Raw genomic sequence first — 20,962 nt, 5'->3', positions numbered from 1 at the left:
ACAAAAAATGAACTACAATTAGTAATTTTATATTTTTCTTCCACATCACATCCACACCACAAAATAAATGTATTATCTACCATCAAATGATCAATAATTGCATTATATATTTGAATATTTGAATTACTGTTACTACTGTAGTATGCATTAACTGTAATGACAAAGCATACAGTAAACAAGGACCTGTTGTAAATATACTGTGACATGACAGAATGAAATCTACAAAGATGTAATATGACATAAAGAAGATTCCAGTGATTTATTTCTATTTCAAGCTTGGAGGTTTTTGAAACTCCCACATAAAAATAAGCCCCTGAACTAATATTGTAAAATCCAGGTCTGCTTATGCAGCCTGCTTACTCACTGTAATTCTATGCAGCATACTGTACTTCCTAGAAACTGAAAAGATTGCTAACAAACTTAATTAAAAACGACTCCACACACACAATCTTATAAAAGAGAAATTGACAGGATCAAACAGAATTTGAAAATCATCAATAATTATAGAAAGGAAGGTAAAAATACTCATACAAAATATTTTAGATCCTTTAACTTACAAAGTCTAGTACTTGGGTAGGATAATATACTATATGTTTTCCTGGAAGAGTGTCTAGGTTGTGAATTACATTCTGTGCCATTCTTCTTTATTCTTCTTTTTTAAGGACACAGTATATTACAAAATATACTCATCTGTAACCGTTGTAGAGTACATTGTAATATATAATAGCTTTATAGAATATACAGCAGCATTGTGCATAAGAAATGTAGCTAAATGTACTTAACAGGAACTCCTGACAAAGAAAATGTTTTTGCTGGAACAGTTATTTGTAGCTAATCCAAAAATGTAATATTCCACACATCCATCCTTTTTGTTGTTTTCTATACTTGAGATGCTTCAGCTTTATTTTCCATTACTATTGCAGCAACCAAATAAATATAATTATCTAAGACATGCACAATCAAAGGTTAGATCACTGATTGAATTAAGCAATTAATTACTCGCTCTTTTAATTTCTAAACCCAAGTAAAGGCATCAAGGTCTGTTGTTACAATTAAAATCTTGAACCTTTCCACTAGAAATCATATTCATAGACAGTTTAGGAAACACATTAAAATCGGATAAATCTGTATTACCAGTGATGTGGCTTGATAGTTTGAGCAAAATCAACATGGAATAGAATTTGCTCTAAAAAAGTGTTTAAGTTTCTAGTATTTTACTTCTAAATAAGAATCATAGGTGTTTGAACAATCCTACAACAGTAGTGGAAAGCATTGATCACCTGATGGAAGTGTCATACAGTACATGTCTATTCAATTAGCTTACAACTGCTTTTAAGCACTTACTGTAAATCTTGATTGCTCTTTTTTAAATTAAAGAGATTAAAAAGCCTGCAAAAACATGTTATCAACAACACAAGCTTATAAGCATGCACATTTTGTGTGGAACATAATGTACATCGTTGCAATGTCACACTCCCTCAGTCTTGAATACGTGTATACAATGTAGTTAACTTCGACACAGAAATGTTAACTGTTAGCATACTAAGGTACTAAGCTGCACTATAAATAGGATATCGGTGAAAAGCCTTTCTTTTTCTTTTTTTGAAAACTACAAGAAGATTGAATAGGTATCACTCTTTCATGTGCATTAGAATTTTTTGTAGAACAGCAGTTAATAAAACTGACAGGCAAGTGGGTCCCAGTAAATTATCAAGATGAAAGCCTCTAGCATTTAGTAACTGTAAACGGAATCCTGCTTTTCTGCAGAGCATGAAACCAGGTCCATCCTACAAATATAAGCTGCTCTTCAAGGGCTTTTCTATGTGACTAGACTGTAAAATAGTGGCCGCGTTAAAAAAAATGTAAAATAAAAAGACAATTCAAACACATGTATATTAAACAAATTTAAATGCATTTACATATGTATTGATAGAAAGCGAGCCAGACACAATTCCATGTTTACAAGATATACACACACAAATATATATAGAAAAATTTACATCAGGAAAAAAAAATCCTTTCCTACAGCTCAACCAGGACAGGTCATTTCTGTCAGTTGACTTTTCTGTAACTTCATACTACCTTACTGACTAGACAATTCCACAGGGAGCATAAACTGAACAGATATTTTCTTCAGTTCTTCTCCCCAGGTCTCCCCTGGTGCTTTCATGTCTTTATACTGAAACCAACAATGCCTTATTTTTTACTTTTTCCAGCCGTGCTCATTGTTTATTCACCTTAGGTCTGTGTCTTATGGTTTGTACAATATACTATGTGTTTGATATGTCTTACGTTTATTTAAGAGTGGGATGTTGAACAGTTACACAGGTTTCCTACCTAAGCTTCACTGCCTTCGGCACAGTTACTGAAAAGCCCCTTTTGCAGTACTGTTGTCTCAAAACCACTCCTGGGACAGTGCTTGTTCCTGTGGAAGCATCACTGTCAATTTAATCTAAAAAAAGTAGCAAGATTTCTAGAATATCATGTTTTTACAGATCATCCCTATATTTTAGTACACAAAGGCTGAGCAACTTTGCTCATGGTAAAAGAAAGAACAATTCTAAATGTAGAATGTGCATATCATATATGAATTGATAAAAGACAAATCAGCAATATAAAATAATTCAGCATCTCATCCACACAAGGCAGACATAATACCAAAAAACACAGCATCAGAATGATATGAACACACCCACATAAAAAACACCAATATCTTGCTTTCAGCACATTCACACATTAGGAGATGGAGAAAAAAAAAACTTTCAGGTTTTTACTTACAGCATTTGATAAAGTGATAATGGGACATGTTTTCAGTTCACACAGTTGTTCAGCTACAGGTTCCAGCATTCTCTTTTGCCACTGTTGCACCCAGCGGAATACATAATTCACAGCCCTGCCTCAGACATTAAGTTTAGCGCGACATGTATTATTTAAGCGAGATCGAATTCCAGCATCTTGCAGCAGCTTTCACTGCCTGCTCCGGCTGCACTGGCTGCCTGAGTGGAGATAAACCACTGTGTGCCTTGAACCATGACTAGTGCACGTGCTCTTGTAGTACCAGTGATTGGCACGACTCCTAATCCCCAGTCCCTGGGAGCTGAAGGATTTAATTGGTGCTCCGGCACACTCCTCCAGTTGTGAGCTGCTTGCTGCACTGCGGCTATGACAGTCCTGGCAGTTGAACTGTTTTCCTATAGGCTTTAAATGGCAACAAATGAGGTTTGATAAGTGGACTGTAACTGCAAGGCAGTACTCGGCATCTTAGCATTTTATCTTTTATGCAAGAAACATGTGAGTATGTTTTATGCATATACTGTATGTAACGTATATGTGTTCGCTGTAGTGATTTTGTTTTTGCATGAATTTCCTCTCGCTCTGCCAGCCCACAGCAAACACCTGTGATAAGCATACGTAAAAGCCTCCAATAATCTTGCAATTAACATTCAGGGTAGAAATTTTCATTTGGAATTTTTCCTGTGTGTGATTATAATAAAACCATTATGATCCTCAATGCACAAGAAAACAGGTAGAGTGTGTGATGATTATGTCACAGCATTGTATTACATGCCATCTAACATTCCAGGCATCTATAGCTGTTATCTGACCAAAAAATGCAGTTGATTTAATTAGCTTTTCATAGCTCGTTTCAGATAATTACTTACAGTAACATTACTTGCTCATGCCCTACATGAAATACATATATTTGACCCAGCGAGTGGCTGCAAATGCAATGTCACTACATTATATATTTATACACTAAGTATATACATGTATTATTGTTATTTTTGAATCAACATCAGCAGCAGCACCATATGCACCATCATACTTTATTTAGATCCAGCCCTTGAGAAATGTTCAAGTGATATGACCATACAAATATGAAACATATTTTATTAATCTAAAAGTGCAGAGAAGATAAACTTCATGCATAACTGTATGTAGATCAATGACAACACCTAAACATGACATAAAAATAAACCAGGTGCAAATGCTGATAATGTGTCTCACATTTTGTGAATCAAGAACAAAACACAAAATTACACCAAAAATACTCAACTTCAGAAATTCTCTTTTAAGGTCGAACTACAGTACATGCTGGTCATTTTGAGCTTGGTGGTGCACAATGCTGCCAAAAGCCATTTTCACAGCTGCCAGATACATGGTATCTGGATAACAGCCCTGTCAGCTAGAGGTCAGAGATGTCGAAGGTCAAAGCAGCAAGCCTCTCAATTTGTGTCACTATCTTGGAAAACCATTACTGATATTTATTTAGATCTTTACCCTTTGGATGATTCTTTCCTGTTGTTTATAAAATTAATAAAGTAACATATTAAGAAGAAAAAGCAAGATGTTTCCAGTAATGTTCACTAGCATTGCCACACAAAAATGCCTGGGGTTGTAAATGCATACAGTACTACAATGTGCTCCTATATTTTTTTTCATATGCACCTTCTGATTGACAAATACATCATTCATATATATTAAGCATAAAGTTTTACTTTTTCTTTTTGTTTTTCAACTGAATGCAATTTTGAGGCTTGGTAATCCTCTTTTTATTACTGTAGTGTAGTGAAGATCTGGAATAATTAATTGCTGCTACAATTACTACTTCTGAAATTGTCAGAACAGTGATTTTTGATGTAAAAGTGTAAAAAGCAAATTTGTCTATAGTGTTAAAGAAAAAGACAACAATGATAATTTCTGTATTCTTTCCATTTTTGCTTAAATGCCATTAGATTATAATACACTTTACAAAGTCTGCAAACAAGTGTCTATAGCCTTCAGTTTGGAATTAACGTAAGATCAATTCAGCTCACTGTTACAACCCTTGTACCACTATACAAGGGATGATGACAAGCATTCCTTCCTACACAGCACTGTTTAGCTATCCACCTTATTTCTGTCTTCTAGCCACCCAGTGGACATAGGAGAGTTCACACTGAGTGGAGGACTAGCTTGGCTGTGTCTTCGAAGGGTCCATAGCCGAAACATTGGGTTTCTTTTCTTATCTTTTCAGCATGGAATAAAACTTTACTTGTTCCTTTGCAGCCTAGGCATGCTGACACAGCTACCTACTTGTTCTATGGGGAATCCTTCTAACAGTCTGCTCTACAGACTATGGGGCACTCTGATTTTATTCTATAATAAAAGAGGCATTATGTACAATTTGACATATGACATTAACACATAGAAGAAGATCACTTTATTGGCCATATATCATTTCTTGTATCAGTGCACAGGGTCAGCCATTCTTACGGCACCCCTGGAGCAGCTGGGGTTAAGGGCCTTGCTCAGGGGCCAATGGGGTAGAATTCCTCTGCCAACCCCAGGGTACGAACCAGCAACTTTCTAGCCACAGAGCCACCGCACCGCCCAGCAGGGAATGTCCAAAATACTTTTATTTCAAAATGTCCAAGCAGAAGGAAAAATACTTATTGTACTTCTTCAGAACAAACCCTTCTTGTCCTCACCTATCCTATTGTGCATGCATTTCCTGCTTTGATCTTGAGAGAATCACAGAAGTCAACAAATGGTTTAATTATTTTATTTATTTATTTTTCTTTTAATTCTTCATTTTTAAAGATAAATTAGACCTTACTTCTTCTTCCTACCACATTTCTTTTTTCTCAATATTGTCATGCGAAAGAGCACTGAGATGTCAGTTGGTACCAATTTAGCTAAGGCTAAATGTTTTACTGATAAACTGACAGGGTTTCCTGTCAGGAAATTAAATCCAATTAATTAAAACTATATCAAGCATGCTCTGTTTGTCAAATAAGGACAAGAACTTTAAGAATTTCAAAACCAGGAAAACTCTACTTTTATTAGTTAAGACCACTTATTTACCATGAGCGTGGCTTCATCAGAAAAGGGGGCAGATATGTTAAACTGTGGCCTTGTTTTGATTTGATTATTTTGGTTTTGATAGTCTTCTCGATGCATTGACATAACTATGCAATTCTAACCATATTCTAATTCTTTAGTTTTGAATCTGATAAAGAATGAGCAATGATTACAACATTTGAATTTGCTAGCATGGTGATATGACTGTTGCTCCCATGTGTGCTTGTAATCTATGAGTTTGTTGTTAAGAATATTGCATGTGATCAGTAGACAATATTTCAATCCAGTGCAATAATGAATACATAAAGAACGTGCTGACAATATTCACTGATGCAGGATTTCACGATTTGTTTTAAAGATGATATAAGGTAATCTCCTATAATTTTAAGGAAGGCTCCCTTTAAAGTTTAAAGGCTGTTTTTAAAGTAACATTTAAATGGTGTTTTAGAGCACTGCACATGAATCTTCTAAATGTTTAAAAACTATCATTATTTTATAAGTTAATACCCAGAGTATGTGATTTATTTATTGCTGCAAATATTATTGAACTACCTTTCAAATAATTATTAATTTAGTTAACACAGCAATATAACAAAGCATGAAAGGTTTTTTAATTATTGATTTTATTTATCTTTCATTCTATATACTGTATACCCTTCAACCTATATATAAAGCATACAGTATATGCACAAAAAGATGGATGTGTATTTCAAAATTCCATTCATTACACCAAATTATGTTTCTAATATGCAACATCCAATTTTTACTCCCCAATTTACTGTTAATTACATTTATTTTATCTACAGTATTTAACAAGCATGTCTCTAGGAAAAATACATTTGTCTTATGAAACACAGCATTTATTCATCAAGAGTACAGCTATTTCCACAGTTCTTTAACAAATATAGAAAGCTAAAGACATGAAAGAGTGGCATGAAGCTGATAATTAAAGAATGCAGATATCTAAAATCAATTATACCTATAAGCCATTTAGTTTGGACAAATAAACACTGTAAAACTAATTGCTCTACCACTAGCATATTCTCCTACATCTCTGCTCTAAATCGTCTTAACAGAGAAAGATAATGTATATTTTACAGAGAGCACTGGTACTGTACATAATGTACTTTATTAAAATAATAATATCAGATATTAAATAGAAAACACAAATAATGAATGAAAGGAAGTTTGCAAAACCATTTTTGTAGATTTATGTCAAACAACGGTCTATAGTTATTCTCATAAGCCTTAATTACACCCATAAATTAAATTATTCTAATGTTGCTGATTTTATTGTGGGAATTTAACCTAACCCTTTGAACTGGGCTAGCTAACATAATACCCTAATCTTTGTTTGCAGACTTGGACAGCAAGAACACATGGCAGCCATGTTCTTTTCAGATACATCCTAGAAATGGAAGCTGGAGTGAAGGTGGAAAACACATCTCCTACATAGTATTCTCTGTCACAATACTGAGAGGCCTATTTGGAAATGGTGGATCAGATTTAAAAGTGTAGCCTACTAGTCTCCCATCCCATTAACACCATCTTCATTTTCCTTAGCAGCCTCCTTTAGTATTATAAGAGGATCTGTATGGCAATATGCTTCTACTGTAGGAGATTTAAAACATGGAGTTCTTACAGTACTACCAAGCTGCTGTTGCTATAAAATAACAGCATTATACATAGTAAGTAAGAATACAACAAAGCATTTAATATGGAACATTTTCCCCCTTCTTAGTACTGTGGGAATTATGACTGAATGCTTTAACTCAGAATCACTACTTAAAATCTGCTACTTAACCTATTGTTTAGCCAACCAATTCAGAGATGTTAGCATTTTTATGAATGCATTAAAGTTGAATTCCTAGCCTGTACCACTGTCAATGTCATAGCCTTGAATTTATCATTAACAGTTGAAGGCCAAATCCAGCAAATGTGGCTTATGTCATTGACTGGATATAAGGGTACAGTCAGCAGATTTCAACAGTGTGTGATGAATATGTGCTGTGTAACTTAAGTATATGTTCATAAATGGCTGCATCCCTCATTCTTCTATTTCTTTAGCAATACATTGTTGTTTATCTTAAAAAGACAAAGTCAATGATTGTGTACTGGAGTCCAGTGTTTCCATTTGGATTCAATTAAAAGTCATTACTCGACAATACTCCTGAAAATCTAATAATCAAGCGGAATGCCCTATGTTATGTGGTAGATCTTAACAGCAAATTTAATGACAGCTCTTCCTACTCTCAGAATCAGTAGTGTCAGTACTGGCAGAATGCAAAATATTAGATTTAGTTGTTGATGTATTAAATGTATTACCAATCACAAACACATAAAGACTTAAATGCATTATAAGTTACAAAACTATTTTAATATTTCCAAATAATATTTTATGTTTCTTATGTCTAAAAAATAGAATGAGCTGTGCAGCAGCTTTCGTTTTCAAGATTGTCCACAATAAAGTAATGACAACCAAAACCATTCTACAAGCTTACAAGCTTCAAACCAAAAGAGCTGTTCCTGTTTGAGAAGTCCTGTGGTTAGAATTGCTATAATAAATATTTAAATACAAAACACTCTTTTCAGCATCATGTCGTAAAGGCACACACATACTGTACAGTATATGAAAGTCCTGTGTCTGAAACCCACCAAAAATATTTGGCATTTTCTTTATATTTAAAAAGATGCTACTCACACTCCAAAACCAACAAAGTGTCAGGCCATATTATGTTGGTATGGTCTTTTGAATCATCATAACTGACTGCTCTTATGTTTCAAAAGAGCATTGTGAAAAACATGGACTATACATTTTTTAGTAGCAGGACTCATACTATGTTACTCTCAGAAAAACACAGGGTTGTGATTAAATGGAACATTTTTGTTGCAATAGGCAGTGAAAAGCATCTATTATTTATGGTGGTTTAATCCACCAATGAAACCAAAAAAATCACTGTCCAAATACAAAGCAACCTGAGTATGCTATGGACAGACATTTTTTATTTCAGTTGTTTTTCTTTTTGGTGAAAACACATATTCTACCTGGATATGTTGAATTACTCTGCCTTCCTGATTTTTTTCTCAAAGCAGTAGACTGAAGAAAAGTCTTTAATGTAAATTATAAAGGTTAACGTATTAAGTGTGCAGAGTTCTCTTTTCAAGCATACATATTATTAAAGTTGATAATCTGTGTACATTTATTTGAGCTAGTTGGGTTCCACAGAGCAATAAATATCAGTCATTTGTGAAAAGATGCTTCAACAATTGAAAAGCAACTCAGACCAAAGAGAAAAGCATCCTTGCTGTACACGAGAGAGAAAGAGAGATACAAGCTAAACCACAGTTAACAGCTTAATTTAATTGAATGCAAAATACCATTTTATTTTTCCAAAAAATTCCTTCCTTTCATATTATGTAAATCCATTGTCACCTGAAGGTCTCTAATTTTAAAAAATGTGACTTAATTTACAGTAGGTACATAATCAACCTTCAGCGGCTTTAGTACCACAAGTCAAAGATGAAGTGCTAAATTAAATAACATAAGCATTGAAGAAACAAAAGTGTTTCAGGTATACACAATAGGTATATAGTATTATATAGGTCAAAACTATTACATGAACTAAAGGAAATAAGTGGAAACTATAGGAAATGCAGTACCTTTAGAACTGAGAAAAGGGACGCCTTATTTTACACAGTGTTGTGAGAGTCTGAAACATGTTATCCAGCCACATTGCTGAAGCTAACTCCCAGGCTGCTTATATAAGAAGTGACTACATGAAATCTTCAGATAAGTTGTAGACTATGTAGTAAATAAGGTAGAAAAAATGTTTGGACTCATCTAGGTGTTGTATGTTCGTGTAGTACACTACTTATGTAACAGGTAAAACCAAGATGGCACTGCTCAATGACGACGCCTCACATTTATGTGCAGCTCTCTTATTTATGTTATTTTCATGTTATGTCTCATTTTTATGCAAAAAATACATGCCCGACCATCATCTATGAACGATATACACTCCAGGACCTGATATTGAGAGCTTCGGATCTGACTTCAGTGTAATTGAAAGTACACAGCTTTGTTTCTCAAGCACAGAGCAATCGGGGACATGAACATCTTAACGCTCCCCAGCATCCTGCTTGCAAATGTGCAATCACTGGATAGTAAGATTGACGAACTTCACTGTTGCATCAATACTCAGCGTGACTTGACAGATTGCTGCATCTCCTGTTTCACTGAAACTTGGCAGGGACCCAATGTTTGGCAAGGACTTTAATCACTGCAGCCTTAAAAAAGTACTTCCAAAGTACTGTAGCACTCTCAGGTTCACCTGTAATGTTGGCCATATACGTTACAGTACTTTGACTGGATCACTATTACACTACTGAGTGCCGCTCCATTTCCATTTCACAGACACATTTAGGGAAGTTGGACCACGCCTTCGTTTTCCTTCTTCCTTTTCACAAGCAAAAGCCAAAGACCATGCAGCGCTTGTCAGATGCAGATGAGTAAGAACTAGCAGACAGTTTTGAAATGAATTATGGGTGTGTATTCAAATATTCTTCCAATGGTCTAAATCAGTATACAGAAGTGGGCACATCCTACATCAACCACTGCGTGGACAGATGTGTTCCTACCAGGAACATCTGCATATGTCCCAATCAGAAGCCCTGGATGAACAAAGACATTCACTGCAAACGTAGAGCATGGTATGCTGCCTTCATTCCATTTCTTTATTCAATACTAGGCAGCTCTATAGCCAGAGCCTATCCCAGCTAGTAATAAAAACAAGGAAGGATCGCAGACCATCGCAGGGCAGATACAGGTACAAACAAGCACAGATTCACACCTGGGCTAATTTTCCCACAACGCATCACTGCAGCATCGTGCTGCCCTGAGCACAGTTATACAGGATTAAGCAGCCATATCACCCTGCAACTCACAACTGGCAACCCACTGAAGCTAAGTGGGTGTGAGTCTGGTCAATACCTGGATGGGAAATCCTGGGAAAAACTAAGATTGCTGAAGAGGTGCTAGTAGGGCCAGCAGGGGGCACTCACCCTGTGGTCTATGTGGGTCCTAATGCCCCAGTATAATGACGGGGACACTATACTGTAAAAAGGCGCCGTCCTTTGGATAAGATGTAAAATTTAGGTCCTGTGGTCATTAAAAAACCCAGGGCGTTTCTCGAAAAAAGTAGGGGTGTTACCAGATTTCGCATTGGCCTTATCAATAATGGCCTCCTAATAATCCCCTTCTACAAATTGGCTTCATAATTCTGTTCTCCACCCCACTGAAAGCTGATGTGTGGTGAGCGTTCTGGCACACTATGGCTCCTGTCACATCATCCAGTTGGGGCTACATACTGGTGGTGGTGGAGGGGAGTCCCCATTACCTGTAAAGTGCTTTGAGTGGAGTTTCCAGAAAAGGGTTATATAAGTGTAAGCAATTATAAGTAATAAGTGTAAGTAATATGTGTAATAAGTACTCATATATATGAAGGAAAATATTTTGATTCAAGTAATCTTCTGCATATTTTGTCATAGTTGTCCAAACTAAAACCACTCAAATTTAGCATTGTTAAGTACTATTCATGTAAATATCATAAATATCAAAAACCACATCATGAGGTAATTTGGCATAATTGCAAGTGATGGACACAAGCCTAACTGTATGTATAAGATCTAGAACAAATGTGAAGATGGATCTAAATTATTGGTGGCCTTATTTGAGAAAAACAGTAACCCTAATTCTAACTTGGGACTTACTAATATAGAAATATCATCTGAATTAGGTTACGTGATAGGATTAGGGTAAGGTTATTATTCCATTGTGATTGCATCTGGAGTTGTGACTGTGTTTTCACTGGTTTATTTTAGCATATTTCATATTTCATTAGTAGTTCAGGTTTTATGGCAAGATGATACTTTTGAGGTCTGAGTACAATAAAGTTTCTAGAAAAAAATATGAAGATGGTACTATAAAAAAGAAGAAATAATGCTTGGTTATATAGGAAAAAGCATGTTCTGGAATTATAAACTCCCTCAAGAAGTAACTGAGCAAAATTTACATACAAAGAAGATGGGATGAATGACCTCGCTTGTTTGCAGCCTTTCTTACAGTATGTTCTTACATTAGTAGTTCATCTTGTATTTTGAGCTTTGCAAGTCTTGGACGTGTCTCTGTAGATAAACACCTACCAGGAAGAGACCTTTTTGGACAGGTAATTTCAGCATTTCACCATATGAACTGAATGCATACTGTTGTGTATCTTAATAAAGAGTCGTTCTTATATTATTTTGACTATTTTATTAACTACACAAATCACGCCCTTACACCATATATTCCCACCTTCTACTCCCTTCTTCTGTTATCTCGCAATGTTTACTCACTATACTACAGATACTTTATCTATAAATATTTTCTGATATACTGTACTGTAATTGAATTTTGCTACAGTTTTTACATAGTTATTCTGTTTCCACTTGTCTCTACAACCTTTGACCAATGAGATTTATGAGATTTTTTGTACCAGACAAATGTAGTGTATTTCAGTGGCATCTTTGTGTGGGCAGAGGGTGAGGGCTCCCTCCCACTCAAAGACCCACCGGGGTTGTCCTCAACTGGAAAATGAAAACATTGATCGGGCACCTCAAAATACCACATTTGCAACACATCTGCCCCTCCAGCTCTTACTCCACCCCTCCATCTGAAGTGGTGCACAGTCACAGGGGGTGTCCTAGAACTACCCCTCCTGAAGCTGCACTAACCCCAGAAGAGGTCCCATACACTTTTTTTGACACCTTCCACAAATTTTATATCATGATGCCTGTGCTTTATTTCTCTTGGTTTGGGTGACTCAGGAATAAGTTGCATGTTATGAAAAAAACAGACAGCTGGGCATGTAATAACATTCCATTTCCTCTAACCCATGTGCAGCTGTCCGTGCAGTGCAGAACATGGAATCTGCTCAGCCCTGAAGCTCTGGGCAGGACAGAGACATTTTTACCAGCCAAAATAAATAATCGATGGCTTTTAAAAGGATAGCAGGAAACAATGATGGAAAGCTCAACTGCTTTTGTTAAATTGTTCAAAACATAAACAATTAAAAAGACTCATAGAAAATGTTCAAAAGTGGGTTTAGAAGTAATGAAAAAACATCTTTTAAAAATGAATTTTCTTGATAAAAGTAGTTGTAGAATTCTGCTCTTATCTTAAGACTGGGGGTAGTGAAACAAATTCCCATGTCAAAAACACTCGCTCCCCGGCTCAGCCTCTTTTTGATGTAGTATAAACAAACTAGGTTTTGTTGCTAAGCAACAAACAATTCTACTACTCTACATCTGCCATCAGGAAAAGTCTGAGAGAGAAATGAAGGAGACCCAAATTCTGTGTCAAACGTGTGCTCTGATACAACATTGAATTTGTGCATGGCTGAATCCTTTTTTATTTGCCGCCTTAGCTGCCCTGCAATCTTAAACTGTTGATTATATTTATTTCTGCAGCACAGGGGTTAAGCGGTTAGGACTGCTGCCTCACTGTGGCCCTCTTCAATTCCTGGGATGTTATATCCATCCCCTGTTCGTGTGGGTTTGCTCCAGGTGTTCCAGTTTCCTCATGTGGGTGTGTGCATTTCTATGTATGCCTGTCCACTAATGACAGGGTAATACTGTGCTAGCGTGCCCCCCTAGAACAGTTCCAGTAAAACTTTCCTGGACTTTATAAAGTGTTCCTTATTTTTTTCACAACCAAAGAGACATGAGCTAAAGCATATTCATGTTAGTAAAAATCAACACCATTAACTTAAATTATACAATCAAAGGGACATTCAATATTCTACATCAAGGAATCCACCTGTGCAATGACATCAGTGACAGCAGTCCAAACTCAAAGTCAAGCAACCCAAGACATGGGTCTAAGGCTGAAAAACAGAGGTCACTTTGAGCATGCTGTGATGAAACTTCTCATTTCAGTGGGATGTCAGGACATTTTAGAGAGAAAACAAAGATTCCTCGTCACAACTAGATCCTGAACAGGGTTACAGAAACAGTAACAAATGTCACTCTGAATAATTTTGTACAATAGTGCGCCAGAACAAAGGTGCCCCATTATATATGTGGGGAAGAGCTATGAAAGATGACTGAAGATTTTTTGATGGGGAGCCAAATGCCATAACTCCACTGTTATGTTATGTGCACCCATACATCCTGACAAGATTCAGAATCTGAGTGTCCCAAATATCCAGGCATAGACTCACAAGGTATGCAATAGTATTAGAGTCAGTCCTGTACTGTTTTAGACAGATGGTGCTTTGCAAAGATATCTCTCGTGTATTTACTTTATACAGTCTTTGTAAAGCAAAGCTGATATTGTGGACTTACAGATCATTTTTTAATGAGATGAGATTTTCTCCTAGCAGTTCTTAATTATATATAAATAAACTGTAAGGCATGCGTTTTTAATTTCGGCATTGTTCACTTTCTTTTGCTTGTATTGTCTTAATAGGATGACGAACTATAGAATACTGTTAATTTGCAGTTGATTTTCTCTGTTTGTTTTAACAGCATGTTACTGTATGTTGCAACATATTGTATATATTGAAGGGCTAAGGAAACACAATAAGACAATTTAAGCAAAATGTCTAGCTCCCATTTCTCTGTTATCCATTCATCAGGTCTGAATGAAAACTGTCATGGCTGCCTCAGGGCCAAGTGGCCATTTGATTGACTGAGAGAGGATTCAAATGGCCTTCTGTCGTTTCCATCATTTTTATTTGGTGAAGGAAAGTGTGACAGATTTAATCATAGTGAGAAAATACATATTTGTCAGATTATATTTTTTCTATTTTCTCACTAGGACTGGATTTCATTTAATTAACTTGGTTTAGGCTTATTTTTTTAATCTGACTAAGAAATACATTTTACATATTTCTGGGAATACATAGCCCATATATGATATAAATATATTACATACAGCTCAAGTAGTTAGAATAGCATGTGTAACTCTACTTTTTACAGTTTCCCGTCACACACAATTTTTAGGCTCTTGTGTGTAAATATTTGCATCTCACCTTCACACACACACACACGCTAACTGCAGAAAACTTTCTTTCATATTTTCATCTTCAGCCAAAGCTCAATTCCAATTTCAATAAAAGCAGCCCAGAATAACACATGAACTTTAAGTCAGTTTCTATTACACTACAAATGTCTGATAATGCAATATCCCATTAACACAGAAAAGTCCGGACCTTTAAAGGCTGAACTTTTTTGCTTTGCCCTTTTGTTCCTGACTCATACTGTAGCTCTGTACAACTCCATCGTCATGCTTTGCTTTCAGCTCTCAGCTGTGAAATTTAAACCTCTGAAATCTCCATTAAATATCACCAAACCCAATATTTAAGTGAAAAAACATTTTTTAAATGTCTGTGTATATATTTCATATGCAAGCATTTCCTGATTTACATTCAGTGCACTAAAAATTGTCTACTGCTCTGCACAAAAGACATTTTTATTATCTTAAAGATCAGAACCTTCATTTTCTACACAAAACACAAAAAATGATTGAATTACCAGATTCCAAGACTATAAATTCAATATTTCAACTGTTAAATAAGAATCAGTGTAACTGATAATACACACGCATGTAGGAACATGTATTCTGCAAGCCATACAACTTGCAAGGCTTGACCTTGCAAATGTCCCATTGGTTCTTTAAACCGGATTTTTCCATTTTGAATACAACTCCTTATGATTTATTGTATTGTTTTTATCTTTTGACACAAATTTCAAATGCATTTTAACACAGTATTATTATTATTATTTCATAGCCTATTTTAAATGCAGCAACTGAATAGCACACACTGTATTCCTCCTTTGATTTTTTTTAGCCGGTAGCAATACACACACACGAACTGTCCCTCCCCCTGTGCTGAAGCAGTGAAGGCAACTACAAATTGTCAGCGTTAAAAAAACATACCAAAATATGCAAATACTGAAATAGTAGCAAAAAATGGAAAATCCCTACCAGAATCCTATCTTAGAAAAAACAAAAATGGGCTCTTCTTGTATTCCTCTGTGCTGCTGAATCAATTTCACACTTACTCACCTCAGTGTGTCCATGATGTAATTCATTCATTCGTTTGCTATCGCCATGGTAACCAGGCAACATGGTGACATGTCGGTGAAGACTGTGCTGCCTGCTTTCAAATGCATGGCAAGCTGCTGTCTCTTCCCTGGCTAGACAGAAAATGTTTTACAGACGGCCACGTACATTTTCCAATGATTTCCCTTTCCTCATAAGACAAACCAAGCTGCCTGAAGCATAAAAAATATTGTATGGTGTAAGTACAGTAGCTTCATTCACCCACAATTACTCAGTTCTTCCCTCATTATTTTCACAGCATAAAGTCCTATTAAATTTCAAACTTCTATTAAAATCCTAGTATGAGGTTCAAAGATAATATGTTATCAGATGTTAATTTAAATTTCTCATGGTCTGTTGGACTTTCTCTCACATATATAAACATAATTGTACAAAAATGTTCAGGTACTACAACTTAGTAATTTATATTGCTTCCATTGCATGCCCAAACACCATGTCAATTCCAGTGGTACAAATGTTAGACAATAAAGTTTCAAAGGATCTTCTTGACAGGAACCTTATGTGAGACCATACCAATCACATCAAATGGATGTGGTTGTAGGGATTATATTGAAGAAAAATTAACTATTTCAGTTATTTTTCTATGAAAGGAAAAAAAATGTATACATAACCAAAGCTGAATACCAAGCATCCACTAAGACTGGCCTTGCAACTGCACCATCTTGAAAACTTAATAGACTGTTCCTTATTGTCTTAAGAAATAAATTGATTATTCCTTATCGTTTAAACTTGCTGCTTGAAAGTCTAAATGTCAGTAATATTGGAGATACACACCCAATATTATAGCTAAACAGACAAAAAGAAAATCAGTGCAACACTTTGCTTCTTTTCCAAAAGCCATTATACTTTTGGAAATCAAAATCTAAAGCAACAAGATATGCCTTTCAGAAACGTGGCTTCTATTTTTAGTATTGTGAGATTTAAAAACAAAAACAACCTTCTTTTAGCTGTTCCTGTAACAAATGTTAATCATTCAACAGTCTGAATTGAAGCTTTTAAAGAGAGTACATCAATCATAGCTGTCCTCACCAGCCTTATAATACAATATATGTAAGTATGAACAGAAAGAAAACATGCCAATTATAGTACATGTTTATGGAACAACACTGAATCTAAGGGTATCAGAAATCCAAACTACTGTATGTTGAAATATTTAAATTGTCTTCTTCTTCCTTCTGTTGTTACCAAAATGCACTTTTACTGTATATTTACAACCCTTGTTCGACCACACTTCTACCAATTGTGACATTCAGATGGTCACACTCCAGTACCTTTGATTTCTGTTTTTATCACCATTCTCAGGATGGAAAAATAAGATGGTCGTAGACTTGTCATGGCCAGTAGGAGATTCAGAGCTCTGAATGTTATCAACCTAGAATATATCTTTCTCTGATGAATCATATGTACAGTAATTCCCTTTAAACACATGTATTTCTCTTCATTGCATGATTATTTAAGACCAGATTAATCCAAACTAATAATTTAAATGTATGTGAAAATGTATTTCAGAAAGATTATGTACAGTATGAGTTATAGGTTTCCCTTTAAGCATTGAGATAATTTATTATTTGACTTCTAGGTACTTTCACATTTCATATACTATTTTTTTTTAGAAAGCATGTACAGAGCCTCTTGATCTATAAATTACACAATAATGGAGATAAAAGCTGTAGATTATAATTCATGGGTTAAGAATTCAAAATTATTTGTTAAAATTGACTGTGTTAACATTCCTCCCTAGGCTTATCTCCAGACCATTCGTAGCACCAAATTTGTGTTCTAGAGCAGATTGAAGGGTGCTTATCAAGATCTTTTCACAGGGATGACAAAAATGTGTTGAATACTGTTGATCTTGTGATTGGTCAGACTACAGTATAGTTCAAGGGGTGTTTTTTGTCTAACATTGAATTTTATGTTGAACAAAAGTATAATCCTCCGTAAAATATTGTTTCTAAGACTAATGACTACTAAATCAGCCAGGCAGACATTGTTCCTGAACAATTCTAATATGTCAGGTAGACTCTACTTTTTGTTCACAAACCACAAAACCATACCAAATACTCAGAACATCTTAGCTTTCCCTTGTCCTGGCCTCTCGCCTAAGTCCTTTAAATATTAAAAGTGCCCTTGAACATCTTTTAAGATGAGTATCAGTAATCTCATTTGATGGGGCCGCAGTATTCTTCTAGTGTAAAGTAAGTATGCAGAATACATACAGTAAATTGTCCTTTTTACAACATATACTGTACTTGTGGAAAAGTGGTCATAATTATTAGACACTCCTTAATACTGTGTGTGGGGCACTGTATAAATAGGATAGGAACAAATAAAAGGTTTTTGAAATGTTTTTGTGATCTTAATATCAACAGGATAATTTTCATAAGACATTGTTTTAAGTCACTCTTATTTAACTTGTCTAGGACTTGGTCTCCTCAAAAAATAGAGCCTTCTGTGAGGAGCAATTGTTATAACTTAGGAAATCCCTTAGTTCCTTCCCTTTTAATTAATTCACTTGTATTACATTTTTATTTCTGAAGTAATGTGCCATCATCAGAAACATTTAGGTTAAGGTTAATGTACAGGTTAATGTTCAATAGCTTCCATTCACTATAGGTTACATACTCTATTGACAGAGACTTAGCAGTAATTATAGCAAACAGACATCATGTAAATGATTAAACCTTATTTTTACGTGCTATTTAAAACAAGCTTTAAGTGTTTAAATATTGCTCAAATATTCTTATGATTTCTATAACAAATTACTTCCTGGTCCACATGTTTGAGTTAAAACTTAAGCTGATAAATGTATTCATAAACTTAATATAGTAAATAAGAAAATGAGTTGATACACATCTCATCTTACATAAAAATTTAAACACATCTCAATGCTATGCTCTAAGCTATGACACAAGATCCTTTAAAGTCCTTTAAAGTCCTGGCCAATGACAGGATTTTGCAGCTAGCAGACTAGCTACAGATGTATTGCTTTCTGGCAGCAATGGTATGCACACCTGCTGATTAAAAAAATATTTTGGATCCTTGACTGTCTGCCAGTTGTTCAAAATGTTTGACCCTGACTCATTCGGTCAGCAAAGGCTGACAACATCCATTTCCCTATCAACTTTGGACTTCAGTAATCAATTATATATAAGAAGATGAGAATAAAGAGGAGATACACATTTGCAAGACTACTGTATATTCCAGGATAACATATACAATAAATGCAGAACTGCTAGGCCTGACATTAACTACAATAAAAAAAATGTCCTAAGAGCAGTAGTGTTGTCAATGCAAAATCCATTTTATAGCATATTGTGAACACTTTGAAAGCTTGAAACATGATCTAAATTTGTTTATGATATAAATTTAAAGATTTAACCAAACAGAAATAAAAGAGCACTTCTTAGTAAGTTTATTTTGAAACTTAATAGCAAGAATTACAAGGAAGTGATCATCTCATTTTTGTGGCATGATGGGATTACTGAGACTCAAATCAAATCCTGAACTGTTAATTCCACTGTACTTACATTTCAGCACATTTCCCTACCATATTTCTTTGAAACTGATCAGTCATATGATACTGTAAAACAATAAATTTGCTAATATAGACATGTCACTGGAGTCAGGATTCAAGACAAACCAGAAAAAACAATAGGATGTGGATCATATTCTAAAACCATATCAATACATACAGTAGATGATGAATTCTGCATCCAAAGAAAGTAGAAGCTATTCTACATCTAATAGTTTAATGAATTATATGTGACATTACTTTAGTTTCTAATGAATTATGTGTGGTACTATTTTAATATTTTATTTTCTTCAGTTTGGTCACTGAATATTGTATTTTGGTTATCCTGCTGTACATGTTATATTTGCCTTATCACTTTACATTTATTAAAAGTCATGTTGGATAAATGTAACAACAAAGCTTATTCACTTCTAAATAATTTTTATTATCAGATTTAATGTGAAAGAAAAAAACAGTCATCTTTATTCCATAAAATGTATTGGAAATGAACTCTTTGACTGGTAATCATGATGCAAAAAACTAATAGAAATTTTGCCATGAAGGACTTCCACATTCATTTTTGTTAGCAGTGCTGAATAATACAGATTATACATAGTAGAAGAACTATTTTACATATGATGCTGGCGTACCATCAGCTGACAGATCATTTATCAAAACTCTATTGGGGATTCCCATCAGTTATTCATTGCCACCTATACAGTAACATGTCAGTTTTCAACTATAAATGTCTCCTCAACTATAATTATGTTTGCCTCTAAAGCTTCTTTCTATGTTGCTTCCAATGATTAAAGCATCATGCAAAGACAGCTTTCCACTAATAATGGCATATTTTACTATTAGCTTAATTCTGTTGACGTTATCTAATGAAAATATTGTTGCTTACGTATTTAAAATAATAAATAATACACCTGCATACACCTACAGTACAGTACACTGACATACAGCATACGTATACTGTACGAAAGAAATACTTCTCAACTCATATTACAAGGACAGGTGTCTTTTAATTTTGGAAAACACAATAAATCTAAAATTATCTGCCTCTTTGTTTCATTTTGCATTTATGCAGAATCACAATTAGGACTGAGACAGGAACCCTTTTTTACACAGTGTGTTGTGAGAACATGGAACAAGCTATCCTCTTATGTGGCTCTTACAGTATGTGGCTCAAACTGAAACAGTGGCTTCTAAAGATGGATAAGTTCATGAAATCAATTGGTCACTATTACTGAAACAAGCTAGTTGAGCTGAATGACCTATTTACATTCTAATCTTTCTTATGTTCCTTTAGTTTAATTTATGGTGATAATTCTGTTATAAACAAACTAGTTTAAAGAGAGAGCAATTGTATTTAGAAACTATTATGCAACAAATGCTTGCACCAATTACATAAACATACAGTACATCTTGTTAGAAAAAAA

The 20,962-nt window shown here is 34.9% G+C and overlaps 1 protein-coding gene across 3 annotated transcripts in view; it reads right to left on the bottom strand.

Moving 5' to 3' along the window:
• myo16 (myosin XVI) overlaps positions 1–15,955 on the bottom strand; it is a 154,578-nt gene extending 138,623 nt beyond the window's left edge. The window contains exon 1 of one of the 3 annotated variants that reach the window (XM_015364436.2): positions 15,872–15,955. Coding sequence is in view for 2 of the 3 variants with exons in the window: in XM_015364435.2 (XP_015219921.2) it covers positions 2,779–2,806 (28 nt within the window). In the remaining variant the exon portion in view is untranslated. Of the gene's footprint in view, positions 1–2,778; positions 3,041–15,871 lie in introns of those variants that run through there. The other 2 variants (XM_015364435.2, XM_006639256.3) reach the window with 2 other exon arrangements.
• Between the last annotated feature and the right edge of the window lie 5,007 nt (positions 15,956–20,962).

Source organism: Lepisosteus oculatus, chromosome 15, assembly GCF_040954835.1.
Source record: "Lepisosteus oculatus isolate fLepOcu1 chromosome 15, fLepOcu1.hap2, whole genome shotgun sequence".
NCBI lineage: Eukaryota > Metazoa > Chordata > Actinopteri > Semionotiformes > Lepisosteidae > Lepisosteus > Lepisosteus oculatus.
This window is presented reverse-complemented; position numbering and strand designations above follow the sequence as displayed.